The following is a 20,029-nucleotide window of genomic DNA, read 5'->3' as shown; positions in this document are numbered from 1 at the left end:
GTTGAACATTGTTCTGAGTATAAATCAAAGATAATAGTCAATGGTTTTGCCCGATTAAGTTCTTTCCTCAACAGTAACACAAACTGATCAGTCATCTCAGACAAAAGTCAGCATGGCTGATGACATTAGCATGTCATCAGCGCACAGACAACATCAATTGCAGAAAGTATAATTATACCACTTCCAGTTAGCTGTCATCACTTGAAATAATTAAACAACAAAAAGCTGTTAAGCCAGCAAACAACTGATGAAGTGATTTAAATATTTTCCCTTATCATATTGCTTCCCAACACATATCATTATGGTACAGTGCTCAATATGACTCAAATTTTAGTTGATGGAAGACCACATCAAGTAGATTTTGCTGTCATGAAGGAAAGCCCCCTGCAAACAAAGCCATATTTTATAGTCAACAGTGCCAATCTAGGCAGACTTTTTTTTCCTGCTTATTTTGCATTCTGTATGAGCTGAAACATGCAGCCTTCCAAAAAAAGAAAGCTCTTTTCTGGGAATCATATCATGCCATTAATTTTAAAACAAAATACATCCTCCAAAATGATAAAGATCAAAAACATAGGATGGTGTTCAATCAGGTGGCACCTGAATTTTTCTAGCTCAGGTTGTCTGATGAAAAAAATATGAACTACTTTCACAAACATATTTTGAAACTAATTGCCAAACGTGTTGTGTAATCTAGGAGAGTATTATTAGCACCTCATGTTCTGAAGAGATTTACAAATTCATATTTACTCTAGCATGGGCTCCCTTGCTTTATTACATGGGGAATGTATACCTTTGAGTGGGGAGAAGTCTGAAACATTTGTACTAAAAACTCCAGCAGACCATTAGACCACACATGGCAGTTAGACACTCTGGTATGCACACATACTTGACCAGACTTTGGGAGTGTCTGTTCTGATAAAAAGATTTGCCCATGCATATCCTCTCTAGGTTAAAGATTTTGGTCCTCTTGATGAAGGAGGATTCATACATCCCAAACTACATGGGCCATCATTCAATAAGCAAAACATGGAAATCATATTTTCTTCATAGGCAGCTCTTTAAGGACACTTTTTATAGGGTGCAAGAGCTCTCAATTCCCTTGTGTAAGAAATGAAGCAGGAAAGGCAGGAAAACAGACTTCACCTTTGAAGAAAGGCTGAGAAAGCAGGGGTTTAGCCTAGAGAAGGCTACAGGGAGACACATGGCAGCATTTCAGTACTTAAAGGGAGCTTATAAGAAAGATGGAGAGAGACATTTTAGAAGGGAGTGTAGTGATAGGACAAGGGGGAATGATTTTAAACTGAAAGCGTGTAGATTTAGAATTGATTTAAGAAACAAATTCTTCACTCTGAGAGTGGTGAGGCACTGGAATAAGTTGCCCAGAAAAGCAGATGCCCCATCTGAATTGTTCAGTCAGGTTGGATCTGGCTCTGGGCAGCGTGATCTAGTGAGCGATGTCTGTGTCCATGGCAGGGAGGTTGAACTGGGTGATCTTTAAAGATCCCTTCCAACCCAAACCATTCTATGATTCTATGATTTGATTTTAGGGAGACAGAAAGTTGTTAAATGGTGAATTAGGTTTATGTACGATGTAAAGTTAGTGTTCCGTTTTTGTGCCAGAGTTGCATGACAGTAGATCAGAGGAAATGTCTCTTAAAGAATGATACTATTGTCTTTTTGGTCACTGAGAATAATATGCAGGAAAATGGAAAGTTTATGAGAGTTCTTTTATTTTTTCTTGTTTGTTTGTTTGTTTTTCCCCCTCCATTATGTATTGGTTGCCAGCAAAGAAAGTTTGCCAAGAGCATGAGGCAGAATGATTCTTCCTGAAAAGGAGCACATTGGACAACCACGTACGTGAACCTGGGACATTCAGTGAAACCTCTGGAAAGATGGTGGAGCAAAACATTGCACAAAGTGAGCTCAGAGCCTGCCCCTCCCTTTGTGAGGGAGCTGCAGGCCGCCATGAGGCCTCCTCTCAGCCTGTTCTGCTCTGGGCTGAGCAAACCAGGGGACCTCAGCTGCTCCTCATACGTCTTGCCCCATAGACTCTTAACTATTTTTGTAGGCTTCCTTTGGACACTCTAACAGTTTTATATCCTCTTATACTGTGGCACCCAAAACCGCACACAGTGCTCACGGTGAGGCTGCACCATCACAGAGCAGAGCAGGACAATCACTTCCCTTGACTGGCTGGCAGTGCTGGGCCTGATGCACCCCAGGGTATGGTTGGCCCTTTTGGCCAAACACTGGACAGAAAACAACTTCCCCAGCATACTGTCTGCGCCACTCATTGCTCCTTCTTGGTCAGTGCTCTTACAGTCATAACAGACACTTCTCCTGAAGTGCAAACAGACAAATCAACAAAATACTGTTAGATGCATGCGACTTTTCCTCATACTAAGCAAGTGGGGAAAAAAGAGAAAACAATAAGGTAAACACACTAGCTAGGTTTGCTTTGTGAAACTAGGAACTGAAAGTTGTGAAATGCAGTTTTGTCTGTAAGAACAGGTTTTCAATGCATCATCTCTGCAACTTCCATAGAACACCTTCTGAGTTTACAGGCAAACTCAGTCAGAACCCAAGTCAAGATTTATTCATTCACTAGTGCCAACCATGTATCTTACAGGCCAAAATCCCTCAGAAATCTGCTAGCTCAGTGTCTCAATGTGCAAAACAAACAAACAAACAAAAAAACAAAGTCTGCAATTATAACATTTCTTTTATTCCTAGGTAATCAGCTCAGCCCCACGAGTAGCATTCAGAATTAATTTAACAACAAACCTACTCTCGTGACTTAAAAATATTAATAACTAAAAAGGTATTTTTTCCGTCACTTTGAAGTCTAGTTTGTTGTTTTTACTGTTACAGAACAGACAACACGGACAGTAAATTATCTTGTCCTGTGTTTAAGCTTTCCCTTCTAAAAGCAGTAAAACAAGAACAAGGAAGTTCTCCATCAGAAGGTGCATTGCATTATACTGATCATAAACAAGAAAAAGTTGAATAAATATCATAAATAAATAAATAAATAAAGGTTGAATAAAGACCAAAATAAGTGAAGATGCTGCATGGGGACAAAGAGCATAATTACATAGAAATCACATCCTCAAAAAATATAAATAAATAAAAAAGGAACAAAAAAAGAAATGATTTAATTCAAAACTGGAAAAGTCATAGAAAAAGCTGAAGGCAAAATAGTTGTGTGTGTGTTTATATATATACACATACATATATATGTGTATATATATATATATAAATAAAAAGCCAATTCAAAATACATCCTTGTGTACTTGATAAACTAACAGACAATGAATCAGTTTCAGCCAGGAAACACTCTCAGCAGAACTAATTTACCAAAGGCACTGATGAAGCTAATTTGCTTCCAGTTCTGAAGCTAACTTGTTTACAGCTAGTTCAGAGTTGGAGATAAACATTATCAAGGAGTTTGTGAGAAACAAATTCATGTAGATACAGACTTTTTATAATGAGTATAATCAAATAACTGGCCCTTTCTAAGCTTTCAGGGTATGCTACATACATGAGACCATTATCCCAGCTAATTATTTCTTTTAAATCATCTGTATTTATATTATTATACATTTGTATTTTACATTTATACAGGCAGTATATATATTTAGTTTACATGTAAATTGTGTTTTGGAAAAACTACTTCATATCACTATTTTTGCTGCTGACCAGTTATTCTGGTGGGAAGACATATAGGCATGGATTCTACTGGGATAAATGAGTATAGCAGAGGATCTCAGCACTATCTAGCATCATTAGAAGAGAGGATTCAGCTTCAGAAGGAAGAAAGATTATACAGTAATTGCTGAAGCACTTGAACTGATTCAAAGAACAAGACTGTGAGTACAGGTCATCTTGAAAAATCGTGGCAATAATGTCCTTCAAGCACAGTAGGTTTCTATTCAAAACTAAAAGGAGTGATATACTGTGCTTACAATGAATACTGAAATTTTAGTCTTCAAAATGCTTAAAGTCATTGTGCTTTGTTTCTTTTTATTTTGTTTGCTTTTATGGAGTAAGTCTGGAAACATACTCAACACATGTCAAATTCTGTCCATTCAGAAATACAGCTTGAATGTAGGTATGAAATGTGTCTCTTCTTTTCTCGCTACAGGATGAAAATAGATTTCATCTGGTTTCTCTGAACTGCTTCTCCAAACATTGTCAATAATCTCTTCCAAAGAGCTATCACTTTCCCAGCAGTTCTGTAATTTAGGAGCAGAAATGCAAAGAAAATTGGAAGGAAAAGAGTGCTTTGAAGGTATTTTTTAACTACCACTCTTTAGAAAATCAGGACAAGATCACAGGAATACATCATCCAAACTATTTCAGAAGTTTCCTTCCTTAGTTTGTGTTAAGTCCACATGTTGTCCAGAGTCTTGAATTATTAGAATTCCTTATATTTTTTTCATTTTTTCCCCCCGTGTGCTCTGCATGTTGGTTTACCCCCTTTTCCATACAAATCACATTGTCCCTGATAGCATTCCGCTAAGGTTAGAAGACACTGTTCCTTAGGAGACAGTTTTAAAAAAGACCAAAGGGTGGTGGGAGGAGTTTTAAATACATCAAATCACATTTCCATAAGGATTTACTAACTTAAGAGAGTTTTTAGGGCATTTAGAGTTTGTTGGAGCAGTTGTTTGCCATCATGTTGGATATGTACTTAGAAATGGGAACACTTCAGGATGTGATTTTATTCCACCAACACCCCTAAGTGCTAAATCTTAGATATACTATTACATTTTCCCAACATCTGGTGCTTTGATTCCTTTGTGTTTCTCACAAAATCTTGATCAAGACCCAGCACATTCATAGCATCGTTTCTCTTCACCACTGATTTGATGGGAGGCCCTGTGTGGTGGGAAACACCTGTGAATACACACCCAATTCTACCACTGATCCTTAACGTAATACTGATTGTTTTTACTTCCCTGTTTTCATATCTGTAACAGGGAGAAAAGGAGAGAGAAGGAGAGTTTCTTTCTCTTCACATGTACTTTCTGGGGTTGTAAATTAAATTTTCAGTCCCCAAAGCTGTTAAGCTTTTCAGGAAAAAATAACGAGGTGTAAAAATGGGAAACAGCCAGGCAAAATTTCCTGAGATGGTTGAATGCCTAGCAGAATATGCAAGATCTTAAGAAATTAGTACTTATGTTTTAATTTCCATGCTTTTCATTTAGTAAATATTTATTCTCAATTCCATCTTTTAAAATGCATCAGTCAATGTTGGGTTCATACTAAAGATATTTAGTTTTTCTCTGGCAAGAAAATAAACCCTGTGATCCCTGACAGTGGTAAATAAATACTCAAATAAAACTGGAGATGTTGCAAACAAGAGTGAGGGAAAGTTAATTATTCAATAATAATAAAGTTAGTAATTCTGATGCAATTGTTTTATTGATAGGTATTTGCTATATCCTGTTTGTTCAAACTTTTTAAGACCCAAACCAAAGAGAGTTATTTCTTTCTGCAGTGCCCCACATCTTTTGCAGTAAGTGATTAGGACATAGCCTTCCCATTACAATAATTATTTATTGGTATAACAAATGCTTTGCTGCTAAATTAGAAGTGCTGCTGTAAAATGTTGCTTATCATCTCATTCTATAAAGGTATCCTGTTAATCCCATAAGATCAACATCTGATAAGGATGTTTCTTTCATGTTTTTTATCCCCATGTTTCCAAGGATCCTGCCCTGCAAAGCCATGTACTAAAATTTTGCGTGCTTTTGAAAATCCCTGGTATCACTGTGTAACTGAAGTGTTTCTTTCAGTTTTGGACAGTAGTATTGCCATTATATCTGTGATGGTCAAAAGACAAAGGCAAAGTAAGATGGAGAGTGTCAACATAACTTACAAGGCCTTTGGCAAGGTGTGGTGGATTGACTTGGTTCAGCAGCCAAGCACCACCCAGCAGCTCACTGTGCCCTGCAGAAGAACAAGGGAGAGAATAAGAAGAACAGAAGTGAGAAAACTCATGGGTGGAAATAGTTTAGTAAGCAAAGGAAAGGGGAGGAAAGAACAACAACAAAACAAAACAACAAGAAAAACAAAACAAAACAACAAAAAAACCCACAACCACAAGCAATGTAAAGGCAGTCAATCACTGTCCACCTCCCCCAAGCAGACCAGTCCTCAGCCAGACTCTGAGCAATGCCTGTCTTCTCAAAACATCCTTTCCCTCAGATTTTATTGCTGAGTGTGACATCATATGGCATGGAATATCGTTTTTGTTATGTCCCTTCCCAACTTCTTCCACACCCCCAGCCTACTTGCTGAGAGGGCAGAGTGGGAAAAAGTAGGGTCGTGATGCTCTGCAAGTTCTGCTCAGAAATAACTGAAACACTGGTGTGTTATCAACCGTTTTACTCACAAATCCAAAATACAACAGCATACAGGCTGCTATGAAGAAAATTAATTCCACCCCAGCCACACACAGTACAATCTTCACCAGCACCTACATCATTCTTAGGTCCCACACTATCCAGTACTTCTCCTTTAACGACCACCCTCTTTCCTGTCCTTTGATATACATGCAAATATCATTCCATCTAAGGGCCACACTTGTAATTTTTTCTTTAAATGTGCATTGACATTTTTTATTCAGTGACTTTGGCTCCATCTGATATGGTGGTCACTCACCTTATCTCCTTCCACAGTACAAAGGTGTTGAGAGGGGTGTGGGGGGCCAGAACTAGGTTGGTTATCTGATCCTCTGGCTACTAAATTTGCATCCCAATGCCTATGTGTTGCAGTGTAGTCTTTATCAGTCCATTGAATCATTTAATCTTCCCAGAGGCTGGTATATCATAGAGAATGTGGTACACCCAATTGGTGTCGTGTTCCTTGGCTCAGGACTTAATGATTTATTTTTTATGTTTTTAAATGAGTACCATTCCATGACTTGATTCTTTCTGGGCTACTGTGCCACCACAGAACTTGCTTTTCAAGGCCCAGGATAGTGTTTTGGGCAGTGGTACAGGTTACTGGGTAAGTTCCTAACCACCTGGTGGTCACCTCCACCACACTAAGTACATGACACTTGCCTTAGAGTATGCAGCAGTGTGATTTAATTGATCTGCCATGCATCCCCATACAGGGAAAGATGCATTCTCTTCCTAATAACCTAGATAATAATCTACCTGAGCATCTGTCTGTTGATACATTCTCAGGTTACTTGTAAAGGCTTAACTGCTCCAGAAATGTGCCTCAGCAGAAACATGGAAGGGCATTTCTTTCTTTCTTTTTAGCTCCCAATTTTGCTCTGAATATCTCTAGTGGCTGACTGTAAATCTGAGACCAGGGATCTGGAAAAAGTCTTGCAAATTTGGATGATAATTCTGCAAGCCATTTTCTACTGTCTCATCAGGAATAATTCACTTGGATTAGTATTGATTGGAAGTCTCTTTCTCTGTTTTGTTTTAAAATCCGTAAGCCCATTTCCATGCCACATTTTGCTATAGTCATGATGGTCTGGGAATACTGGATAAAAACAGCATTTTTGGTTTAATAAGACTTGGAATGTATTACTTCTGTGTACAAACTTTGTTCTCTCCATTGCTAGATTATGATTCAAATAACTAATGAAAATACGGGCTAGAAAATTAATCAGAACAGACCACTTCAGGACACTATTTGAAATGTCATTTAAGTATGAATGTAAAATATTCATAAGTACTCTTCAAGAACAGCTTTTTTTTTTTTTTCTTTTTCCAGTTGTGCACCCAAATGTCATTTTCCCCTAGAGCATTTCTTCTGCGTTTGTTTCTGAATTTCTATTAGTTCATCTAAAGGGTGTATTAAAATCAAATAAAATACATATATTTGATATTTGATTACTAAGCCAGTTGCCTCATAAAAGAAAAAGAACATTAGATTGGGTTTGCCTGAAATATATTAGCCATATTTCGTTTCCATATATGCCTGACCAATTTGTTAGAAACTTGTAATCCTCCACAGTTTTTCAAATATATGGCATATCAGAAAGTATTCAAATACATTGTAAAAGTTCTCAGATTACTGCATGAATTCTCACCAATGAATTATGGGTGAATTTCATATGGAACTGTTGACTTGAATACATATATTAAATCTAAATGTTCAGCACTCCCATCAGCACCATGCCCATATTGCATTCCTTTTTCCTTATTAAAATTAATTTCATTAGAGAATTGACTGTCATTTACCTTTGTGAATACTCAGGCAAAGAAAATCTTGAATACTTCAGCTCTGTCTGCAGTTTGCCTTCCCTTCTGTTTATTAAATCCTTTTACTCTTCTCTGTTTTCTTCTTACTTCTGACATTTTAACAGAAATTTTCCTTGACATCTACAACTGAAATATATTTCACATACAAATCTACATGAATTTATTCTCCCATATTTATGTTGTTCTTTATAGCAGTCCTCAGACACATGCCATTTTTCCCAGATCTCATAAAATCCCATTTGCATTTTCAGATATTTGAAGTTTTCCTGGTGCAGGAACCATAAATTCTCTCTGTGCTCACTGTCTTCGAACTCTGTGAGTAGGATAGTTTACCATTATATATTTAGAATAGCCCCTTTCAAAACCTACCAGTTCACCTGAACTCTATCCCTTACATTATCTTCTCAGGAGGTCTCAGGCTCAGTTCTGAGTTGTGTCAAAGCTGTTTTCCCAATTATTTCTTTCTGTGACATAGCAAAGGCTGTTATTTTATGATTACTTTTACCACCAAATTATTTTCCATCTTTGGGTTGTCAATCAATTCCTTCCTGTCAGTTAGATTTGAAATGCTGCTTCCCTAGTAAAAAACAAAGTCCTATCTTCAGAAACTGAAACTTTGTCCCCAACACTGGCAGTCTGTGCACCTGTTTTGTCTGTATCCTCATACGAGGGATCCATATAATCAAAAGTTATACAGATTTTTAAAATCTGCCTTATTAACTGGCCTTTTGATGCTTCTGATTGTAGTTCAAAGACTCCTTCATGTCTTCTCTTCCAATCTTCTGTTTTACTTAAGATCCTAAGCATGAAGAAGTGTGTTCTTTTCCCTTTTGATCTTTACCCACAGATACAAAACTCTTTCCTACTTTTTCTTCTTCTTTATTTGATGCTATTCTGTTGTATAACAAACATGGTACAATGTTTTCTTTTACTGAAAACAGGAAAATTCAGGCAATAGTATTTATTCATTTTTGATCATCTCATAAACTCTCCCATTCTTAGTCTTCGTCAAAGCTACATGGAACATCTTATCCTGTTTTCTCCCGTTTCTGTGAGAAAACAGGATAAGATGAGATGACAAACAAAAAATCATACACTCTTTGCCAGACAAGACAGAGAGAACCTATTTTTCTCATGTATTTCAAACTCAAAAAGACAGAATCAATAGAAAGATTAAGGCTGGAAAGGACTTCTGGAGGTCATCTAGTCTAAGCTTTTGCTCAAAACAAAGTTCAGAGCTAGATCAAGATGCTCAAGACCTTGTCCTCTTAAGTTTTGAAAATTAGATTTTTAACTCTGTCCAGCAAAATGATCTTCTATATGTTTTCACTTCATGACATAATTGGGCTTGAACATATGTTCTATGTATATCGGATGTTTCAGTTTCCTACAGTAGCCAGCAGTGACTGGGAGAGCACCTGAAATGTTTGGTTATCTAGTTGCCTAAAACCTGTTCTAATTACATAGATTTGTTATGAGGAAAGGCAGGGGGAGAAAGTCATGAGGAGACAGGCATCTAGCCTTGGTTTATGATGAACACTTATCTTATCAACCTACTGTTAATAAAGTCACTAAAGCCATAAAAAGCAAGATTTAATTTTAACTTGGTTTACTGGCCTGCTTTAGCAATGGCTAAAGGTGATAGTTTGGAAAAATATTAATCAGAGTTAGCTATTTAAAGTCAGACCTATTTTTTTTTCAGCAGTTTCTGCAGGAAAGTTCATCATCAGCCATCAACCATGAAGGTTCTTAACTACCTCCTGGCCTACCGAAGGTTCCTGCTCATTGTCCTCACCCCACTGCTTTTACTTCCACTCCCACTCATCATCAAAACCAAAGTAAGTGACCTGCTGTGACAGGTAATTATTTTGCAGCTGTATGTCAAGCTTGAGATTCCCAGATCTTTTCAAAATTACTTCATTATGTTTGCACTGTGGATTTTTGTTTGTTTGTTTGGTCAACTCAGAGTATTTTCATAGAAATGTATAGAAGACAACAGCTGTAATATAAGAAAGATTCTGTGCTGGTTGCATGAAGTTCTGAATTATATATATTTTTTCTTGTTTAGTAAATGTTTTTCTCATTTAACATCACCCATACCACCTTGAAAATCCTGTCCTTACCATTACATTTTGGCTACTTTTAATCAGCTCTGTGTGTTTGACAGTGGAGTTGAACCGACAGATGAAATTACTTTTTTATTTGATGATAGATTTTGTTAAGTTCATCGTATACTGTGTTGTCTGACAGCAAATGACTGGAATGAATGTTCTGAGAAATTCCCTCTGGTTCCTAAATATAGCATAGGTTATGGCAGAATACCTTAGTTTTATTTCACTTGAAATAAATTCTGCTGGCATTCAGTAACCCTTGTGACAACTCCAGGCTGATGGAACAGCTATCTTATTATATTAGTGCTTCCATTTGGCACAGTCTGATATCAACAGAATGAAATAGAATTCTCCTGTGATGCGTTATCACACATGCATTATACATAACATGTATAATGAAAATACATTAAAGTCCAGTTCAGAAGTCCTTGCATCATATATAGATAGCTGATACATAGCAACAGGCTTCACACTGTCTCACTTCACAGTTTCACTATTCCTCTCTGAGCATTAAGAATCTGCAAAGTTCTTAATCTGGTAGTACTTAAGTGAGATAAATATTTGTTAGGTGATAAGTGAATCGTCATTCTTAAGTAGTTTCATATATATATATCACAAGCTTTCCCAAAAATGAATGCTAGACATAGCTGACTGACTTGGATTTAATCTTGATTTCAGTAAGAGGTTCTCAGCCCCGTTTCATTCAGTTCCTCTTCTACTGCAAACAGTCTCTGTTGCTGCTAAGTAGTTTCATGTCCTAAACATTGACATTAAAAGATCTAAACCAGTTTCTTCAAGAGCAGAAATATAAATCAAAACTATAAAAAATGGGCTTCTAGGATTCTAGAAAAAACTAGGTTCACTTAATCTCTTTATATTTGGCTGCATCCTCAGTTGATTCCATGTTGTTTACTCTTCCTCCCTCAGCCTAGTCTTTTCTCATTTGTTCTTTATCAGCAAAGAGATGGCTGCATTTTACTGGCAGCACTGAAATAAATCCTGTTTTCCAGAATTCTGAATGAAAGTCACTCGCTAAAATTACAAATCTTAAGAACAGTAACGGTGTTTCTTGTCAGGCTTGTTTTTCATATTATATGTTATTCTCACCTTATTGATACTGGTGACAAAATTTAATTGATTACAGAAGAGCCAAAATTTGACTTATTATTGACTGCAAACACTCCAAGAGGTTTAAAAGTTGCATTCTGTGTGCTTGTAGCTGCAGAATGTTTGTAATGGTTGCTTGTATCAGAAATAGTGCATGTAGCCAGCAGGAGCAGGAAGGATTATCATCCCCCTGTACTATGCTCTGGTGAGGCTGCACCTCAAATATTGTGTTCAACTTTAGGTCCCTCACTACAAGAAGGACATCGAGGCCCTGGAGCATGCCCAGAGAAGGGCTACGAAGCTGGTGAAGGGCCTGGAACACAAGTCCTGTGAGGAGCGGCTGAGGGCACTGGGGTTGTTTACTCTGGGGAAGAGGAGGCTCAGGGGAGACCTTATTGCTCTCTACAATGGCCTTAAAGGAAGGTGTGGAGAGCTGGGGGTCGACCTCTTGCAGATAACTAGCAATAGGACTAGAGCGAATGGCCTCAGGTTGTGCCAGGGGAGGTTCTGGCTGAAAGTGAGAAGACATTTCTTCTCAGAAAGAGCAGTCAGGCATTGGAACGGGTTGCCCAGAGAGGTGGTGGTGTCACCGTTCCTGAGGGTGTTCAAGGAAAGGTTGGACCTGGCACATGGTCATGGTTTACCGTGTGATATTGGTGGTAGGGGGATGGTTGGACCAGATGATCTTGGAGGTCTTTTCCAACCTTAATGTTTTTATGACTCTATTATTTATGTTCATTCATGGTCTGAGAAAGCTCCAGAATGAGCTATAGGATTAATTGTGCTTGAAGGAAAAGCAATGTCTTTTTTTTATGTCCTTTCATAAGTGGTAGAATTTAAGTATATCAAAACATTCTTTAAACCTATTTACAGACTGCTTTGTACCTTAGCAAGATTATCAATAGAAGACAGTAAGTACCCTGAATCCAGGTCCCTTGACTCATACTAGTTCCAGGTGGAGGTAATCTCTCAGCTGACATAGCCGGACTTTTTGCAATTGTGACATTTTTCCTTCTGTGTGATCCACTCCTGTATTCATTGGTGTTATTTGTATTCTAGGAAGCAGAATGTGCATACACACTGTTTGTAGTTGCCATCTTTTGGCTCACAGAACCTTTGCCGCTGGCTGTTTCAGCTTTGCTTCCTGCATTTATGTTCCCACTGTTTGGTATAATGGAATCCAAGGAGGTAATTTTTTCCTTTTTCCCTATCATACTATAGATTTCAATAACAAAATCTGCAAAGAAAGAACCGGATGGGTTAAATCCATGGATTTGCTGAGTGCCAGTCACAGTAGGCCTATCTCAAGCTCACGTGATTTGTATGTGATTTGTCCTCAGGACTGGTCCATATTTCTTTTATTTATTTATTTATTTATTTATTTATTTATTTATTTATTTATTTATTTATTTATTTTCCTAGACTGTGATTCAATGCTTAGATGCCAGTCAATGGGAAAATGCTAGATAGATTTAAGATATCCTTAATGTTACGGAAGCAGTATGATACATGTACAGTAAAGACCCTGTGTGCAAAATCTATCTGCACATCAGAGACGACACCACAGATGATATTTTATATCTCCATGTTTAAAGTTGTTCTTTTCTCTGTTCAATAGGTGGCTATGTTAATAAAAAGCAGCATTTCATTGGTTATTTAGATTTTATGTGAGACATGACTGATGATCTTAGGTTGTTTATACCACAAGCCTTATTTTTCTTTGAGTTTTAACACTGTGTTCTTTGGCACATTGTTATTTGGTTTAAATGAAATTAAGAGCTTTAATGAAATTTTACATGAAACCTTTAATGAAAGTTTAAACCAAAAATCTTTCTCCACATGCATTTCAATACATATCTGTATTGAACTGCTAGTATCAAGTACTAATAAAAAAGAAAACAACTAATTAACATAACTTCTTTGTTTTTTATTTCAGGTGGCATCTGCTTATTTTAAAGACTTTCATCTGTTGCTGATGGGAGTAATTTGTTTGGCAACATCGATAGAAAAATGGAATTTCCACAAAAGAGTGGCTTTGAGAATGGTGATGTTAGTGGGTGTCAACCCCGCATGGTACGTGCTAAACAATGTCTTGGAGGACAATAATACTTGTGGAAAGCTTCGAATTCCAGAAATAATTGCCTACTGCTTATTCTGCAGTAGAAATCCACCTTTTCTTTTCTACTGAAACAAAGTAGATATTTGAAATGATATGATTGATTTGTAGGTGACACTTTATTATTTTGCTGAAATACTAATTATAACACTGAAAGTTCCCTACAGTGATTCTGCTCATAATAAGGAACCTTCTAAGCAGCAACAAAAACATCAAAAATACCAAACAACTTATGAATCTGTGAATAATGTAAGGGTCCTAATAATGTTTAGCACTTTACATACCTGATGCCTACAACCAAAAATCTGTGCTATACTTTATATTTATCTGTAGTTCAGTACTGTTTGCAAAATTCTGGAAACTTCACAAATACAGAAAAGGAGTTGAGATACACAAGAGGGAAAATAAAGTCATGAAAGTTGTGTTGGCAAAGGAAAAACACATGAAGCACAGTGCCTCTATTTATGTTTTTTTCTTTGTCAACTTGTGAAGAAAATATCAAAGGAATAGGAACTTCCCCAGCTGGATGAGGTGATGAGAGAAATGAAATCTTGCACTCTTTACTGACTTGCTATCAACATATATCTTATGAAGTGAAAACTTTTCTTTGCTTGCAAGGAAAGCTTCTAGGAGTGCTTTAGGCCCCCAGATTCATCTGTCAGCACACCAGTGAGGCTGCAGATAAGATCTGTAAAGTGAATCTGGCTTCCCAGAATATACAATGTTTATGACTCCTTGTCAGAAAACAGAAAGTGATGGGAAGTAAAAAGTCAGAAAAGTAGAAAGCTAGGTCTAAAACATAAGATACCTCCTGAGTGATCTAACTAATAACACTTCTTGGAAATACTGGAATATTTCTATTCCTTGGTAGTTTGTCTGTCCTAAATTTAAATATCACATGTACTTTGATTTTTCCCACATCTTCAGACAGCTGGTAGCTTTCTTTTTCTTTCTTTTTTTTTTTTTCTTTCTTTTTTTTTTTTTTCTTTTTCTCTCTTTCTCTCTTTCTTTTTCTCTCTCTCTTTCTCTCTCTTTCTTTCTCTCTTTCTTCTCTTTCTTCTCTTTCTCTTTGACAAAATACTCCTTATATTCTTTTTCTACGGTATGCAGTTATATTTTGGATGAAATCTTGAAAGGGAGAATACAAGTCAATGGTGTGATCCACTAACCGAAAACTGCTGAGGAACATGCTGTGGATGCAGGAACCTGCATCCAGCTGCTGAAGATACCCGGAGCAGTTCCACAGACAGCTATGTAACCCTGAGGAAGCAGAATCCCTCCTATCTCAGCTCTATCACACTTCCTAATTATGGTAACAAGACGATAAGTTTATGATAAGATGATCTGTGAAGGAGAGGATCCTCCTGCCTCTCAGCATCTACTGCTCATAAGCTATGTGCCCCTGCAAAGTGATGCACAGTGTTCTTTCTGCATAACCCCCCTCCTCCACGAGCAAGAGTCCCCAGACAGCTTTTGCACACAGGAGCCACATCCAGCCCAAGGCAGAGATATCACTGTAGGAGTTTCCTGCAGTAGAGGGCATTGAGAATGCAGTAGTGGGTGGGGTGTAGGACAGCGGGAGTACTTATCCTGACCAGTGTTTTCTGCACAAATGTTTCTCCTGAAAACACGATTCTTCCCCAACTTCCATCTGAGGACCTGATCAAGAACTGAGTAAAGTTAATGGGATTTATAATAGTGCTGACAATTTGTGTTGAATCAGGTCTGCCACTTGCAGTTCTAAAGATCATTTCATTGTTATGCAATTAAAAGTGCACAGAGGAAAGACAGGGTATCAAGGTATTGAACTTTTTGTACCCATATTGAGAAAAAAAAAAAAAAGAAGCAAGTTTGAAATGTTTTCACCATTAGCTGAAATGAAAGGCTATGAGAGGCATTTTGAATGCTATTTTTATGTCATAATACATTGCTTACATTATTTTTATATTAAATCTCATTTTCATGTGTTGAGTAATCCATAGAGCTTTTACAAAGCTTTTGATCTAGGCCAGGCAAAGAGCTTTTCAGATTGCACAAGTGACTTTTCATAAACTGCTGTACCACCACAGTCTCTTCACTCATGTTTACTGCCTTGCTATGGTGATGCATGGCAGGTGTCCAGTGACACTGCCAACACCTTGGGACAAGAAGCCAAGAGAACTAGTCTCATTTACAACTCCAAGAGATGCATTAAATATGACAGTGTAGTCTGTATGTTAAATTTAACCCGATTTCACAAGATGTGATGTAGAATATTTGCTTTTTTTTTTCTTTTTTTTTTTTTTTTTTAGTGCAAATCTGGAGCGACTCTAGTAGGGTAGATGCAGTTCCTATTTTGAAGCAAACTTAGCACAAGCTGCACTAAGACCAGACCAAGACTTATAATGACCTTCACTTTCCCATTTAATATGAAATATAGCCTTTATTGAAGCACTAATAATCCCTACACTTTGAGGTATAGGTTAAAAACTAAGTGCCACCTACTGAATTGCTAATACTTCTCCTTATAACACCCAGACTGATATCCAGAGGATTCACAGCCTAAGTGACTCACAGCCCAGAGTTTTGAGCTAGCTTGTACAATACAAGACTAATAGCATTAGTAGTATAGCCATTTTAAGTTTGATCTGAATTTGTGACATCCATGGCGCTCTTTCTTCAAAGATGATTCATATACAGTATTATTCTGTAGATAAACATTATTTCTTTAATTTCCATTTATAAGTATATTTGACCCTTATAACTCTATTTCAGTGTGAAAATATCTTTGACCAAAATCATTCTAATTCATCAGCTTCCTCAGAGGTCAGTTACAAGCTGTAAATATTTACTGTTTCTTACATTCAAGCTTTCTGTTGAAAAAGCTTTCCATTTATATTAAACAGCCTGGTGATAGGAGGTGTTGTTGCAGCAGTAACAGACTCTTCTCTCCTGTTCCAGGCTTACACTGGGTTTCATGGTGAGCTGTAGTTTCTTGTCGATGTGGCTCAGCAACACCTCTGCGGCTGCCATGGTGATGCCGATTGTAGAGGCCGTAGCTCAGCAGATCACCACAGCTGATGCAGAAGCTGACATGCTGGAGATGTCCTACTCTAATGGCTCCACCAACCTGGCGCTGGAGCTTGACGGTAGGTGTATGGTACAGTTTTTGTTTGCCCACCCTCACTCTGCAGCACACCAAACACCACATAACATGAAGGGCTAGGCAAGTAACAGAATCATTATGTGTTTTGTTGAGAGACATCTCTTTGATTACTGTGCATGAGGCCTCTCACATTCACAAAGATTAATTAAAATTGAACAGGTGCAGAATACAGCAGGAGAGGAGAAGACATGAGGCTGGCTTGTTCAGCGTAGTAAAATGAAGTCTGAAAAAAAATATAACTACAGGCTATAAATACACGGGAGGTTAAATGTTAGCAAGAGAAGAGAGCTCTTTAAGCTCTAGGGTAGCGTTGGAAGAACAAATGAATCTAAACTGGTTAAATACACAGATGAATTGTAAATTAGGAGAAGATTTCTCATCATTATGAGATTGAGACCCTGGGGTAATATGAGTTGTGGAGGATTAGGGCACAACTTAGCTGTTTTGCACTTGTAAATGTGTTCATGGGATGATACAGAGCAGTTGCAAGGAATGGGACATGCTGATAGAGACATTCCAGATTTGTACCCCTAAACATTTATTTGTCTTTCTGTCAATGTCTTACAGAAAATGTAGGAGAATGTGAAAACAGTGACTGGACAGAGAAAGGCAAACAAGTTAATGGGTAATAGTTATTCATTTTCTAAATTTTCTCTTAAGAATTCATCTAAGTAGAACATCTGTTTATTGCAATTAATACTTTTGTTTTTGCAGATATGACACCGATATGAGTAGTACCGTGTGCACAATTGAAAAGGAAAATGAAAAAGAAAAGGAACAGGTATGTAAGGTATCTTTTCTCATTCTGTTAATGTGCAATTTTGTTTTAACCCAAATCTCACTCCTATGTAACACTTAACATGGTGCTGCTAGCAATGAAGCTAGTTTTATGTGAATAAATATGTGTGGATTCGCATATACATACAGTTTGCTTATTTAGTTATCTTTTACTGGTTTTGTGCTTCCAAGGTGTTTTATGTGATTAAACCAACCTCATCAGAGAATGATTCTATATATCAGGTGTATATATATCAGTATATATAAAGGCAGTTCCTGTGTAAGGACTGAGGCAGTTCAGGCAAAGGACTTCAGGGTTTGACTCTCCCTTCTTTTCCTTTGCATGAATAATTGCACTGCCACTGCAAACCAAACCACACTTCATATGGCTGTATTACCAGAAAATTGTCTGACTGTTCTGGGACATCCTTGAATCCTATTTTTGTGCTTGATGATGAGCCCTTCTTATATGTTAATCAGTCTATATTCTTACTAAGCAGAACCTACCACCTGCTGAAACAGGGAGAAAAAGCAGAGAGGACAAATACAGTGGGATTTTCAAAGTGATGTGCTTATGTATTGCTTATTCTGCTACCATTGGAGGGTTGACAACAATCACAGGAACATCGACTAATTTGATTTTTGCTGAGCACTTCAATACGTAAGAGACTATATTAAATTATTTGTATTCTTCTTAATCCAGAATTTTAACTGTTCTTCCTTGAGCTCTCAAATGGCTCCCCTAAAATGCATTAGAAACCTTACCCTTTGATTTGATCATACTTGATTCTATTGCTTTCTTTTCATTATTTTTTTTTGTTAAAGGGTTAAAATGAAATTGCATGGTTGTATTTGACTTACATGGATGATCGTCTGTAAGTGATCATCCAATACATACAAAAAGATGACCATTCTTTGGTTGAGGAGTATTCTTTGAGTATTTGCATGGAAAAGGTTGGGCTTGTGTGAAGAGAAAAACAATACTAAGTTCAGGTCCACTTAGCAAGAAGAATCAGGAGACTTCCAGGAAGTTATGCTTAGTGGATTGCTGAAATGAGAAATTTAGATCTGTTAATCAATGAGAAAGCAAATCATTTCAAGCCAATCTGAAACTTTATTTTCAATGGAACACTTTGGTTTGAGGTTATTAATTTTTTTTTTTAATATTCCTTTTCTAATTAAAAGTACTTCAAAATTAAAATTGGCAGGTGTTGTTCCAGACCTTTTGAAAAACCAATAGTTCTTGTTTAACTTTTTTTTTTTTTTCTTCTGCAAATTACTCGTTGCCGGAAATATTCCTACTCTAATTTTAACACAGGAAAAAATAAAACACAATCCTGTTATTACCCTCTGCCCAATATTCTATGTTGTAGACAGCAAAACAGTGAAACCTGTATTCTGTGAATGGATGAAATTCACTGTAAAACAGTCTGTGCTACAAGAAGGTCTGGTGCAGATAGGAACAATGGAACCAGTATGGACATTATGAGAGATTGCCTGTTACTGGGGCCAAACAAACAGGGCAGATTGTGGCTTTGTAAGTCCTTCAGACTTCTAAACATGTAGGTTTAAACTTATAAGCTATAAACTTATAACTTTTAAACATACAAACATTTCTGGTTCAAGCAGGCTCCATACTCACAAGCCTAGGAGAATCCAAGATTGATTACTAGGGATAAGAACTGTTCTTGTTCGTTTCCCTTGAAGTTTTAGCAAACCTGAAGAAAACTGGCTCACAGCTGGTTTTTCAGTTTGTCTTAGCTGTTAACAATCTCTTCAAGAATGCATAAGCAGATTGCTGTTCTCTCCCTGGGTCTTCATCCTCTGCTAGGAGCATGAGGTGTACATGGAGCACTATGTGTATAATCCAGTTTTATACCCCACCAGGTTTTTGTTTAATCTTTACACAACCACTGAGCCTAATCCTTAACTTAAGCTGTATCTACCACCTAACTGTGCAAATATTTTTTCTGTTTAACTGTCTTGCACCCCTCTCCTAAGAGGCCTCATTTGTATTTATGTCCTGTCTGAAGGAGGAATTGACCCATTAGCATGACTTGGACACATTTGCAGCCTACCTTTATGCATTATAAGCATCACAAGGATGATAAATCATAAGCATCATAACGAGCATCATAAGGAGGACAATTCAGCAAGAGAGCTGTATACACCAAGAATATTCTTGGGTTTCCATCTAAGTGACAAAACACTGAAGAATTCTGTATTCTTCATAACTTCCCAATTTTAGTATTAAATAAACTACAATCAGTGTTTATTGTTCTCCCTCTTCCCTCCTTTTCATTTGTAATATGAAAAAGGTGAAGAGGAAGATTGTATATCTGCGTTAGTGTTGGAGTCTGTGCCTTGCTGGGAATCCTCAGCCTGCTGTTGATTTAGGACACGCAATTAAGCCCTGTTCCACAGAGCAGAAGCAAGCACTGGCAGCAACGATGCTAAGCATCCCTGCCAGTGAGACCAACTTCTCCCAGGGCTGCTTTTCAAGACAGAATTGCTACTAATCCTCCCAGGGTCACTC

At 37.3% G+C, this 20,029-nt stretch overlaps 1 protein-coding gene across 2 annotated transcripts in view; it reads left to right on the top strand.

Moving 5' to 3' along the window:
* The first annotated feature begins 9,963 nt into the window (after positions 1-9,963).
* SLC13A1 (solute carrier family 13 member 1) overlaps positions 9,964-20,029 on the top strand; it is a 28,563-nt gene continuing 18,497 nt past the window's right edge. Inside the window, exons 1-7 of one of the 2 annotated variants that reach the window (XM_082751447.1) lie at positions 9,964-10,075; positions 12,515-12,643; positions 13,392-13,528; positions 16,512-16,699; positions 17,284-17,341; positions 17,431-17,497; positions 17,994-18,154. In XM_082751447.1, coding sequence (XP_082607573.1) covers positions 9,977-10,075; positions 12,515-12,643; positions 13,392-13,528; positions 16,512-16,699; positions 17,284-17,341; positions 17,431-17,497; positions 17,994-18,154 — 839 coding nt within the window. In that variant the 5' untranslated portion in view covers positions 9,964-9,976. Of the gene's footprint in view, positions 10,076-12,514; positions 12,644-13,391; positions 13,529-16,511; positions 16,700-17,283; positions 17,342-17,430; positions 17,498-17,990; positions 18,155-20,029 lie in introns of both variants that reach the window. The other variant, XM_082751446.1, reaches the window with a different exon arrangement.

The sequence above is a fragment of the Aythya marila genome (genome assembly GCF_965140915.1).
Source record: "Aythya marila genome assembly, chromosome: 1".
Lineage (NCBI taxonomy): Eukaryota > Metazoa > Chordata > Aves > Anseriformes > Anatidae > Aythya > Aythya marila.
The sequence above is the reverse complement of the archived record's forward strand: the minus strand, read 5'-3'. Positions and strand labels throughout refer to the sequence as shown.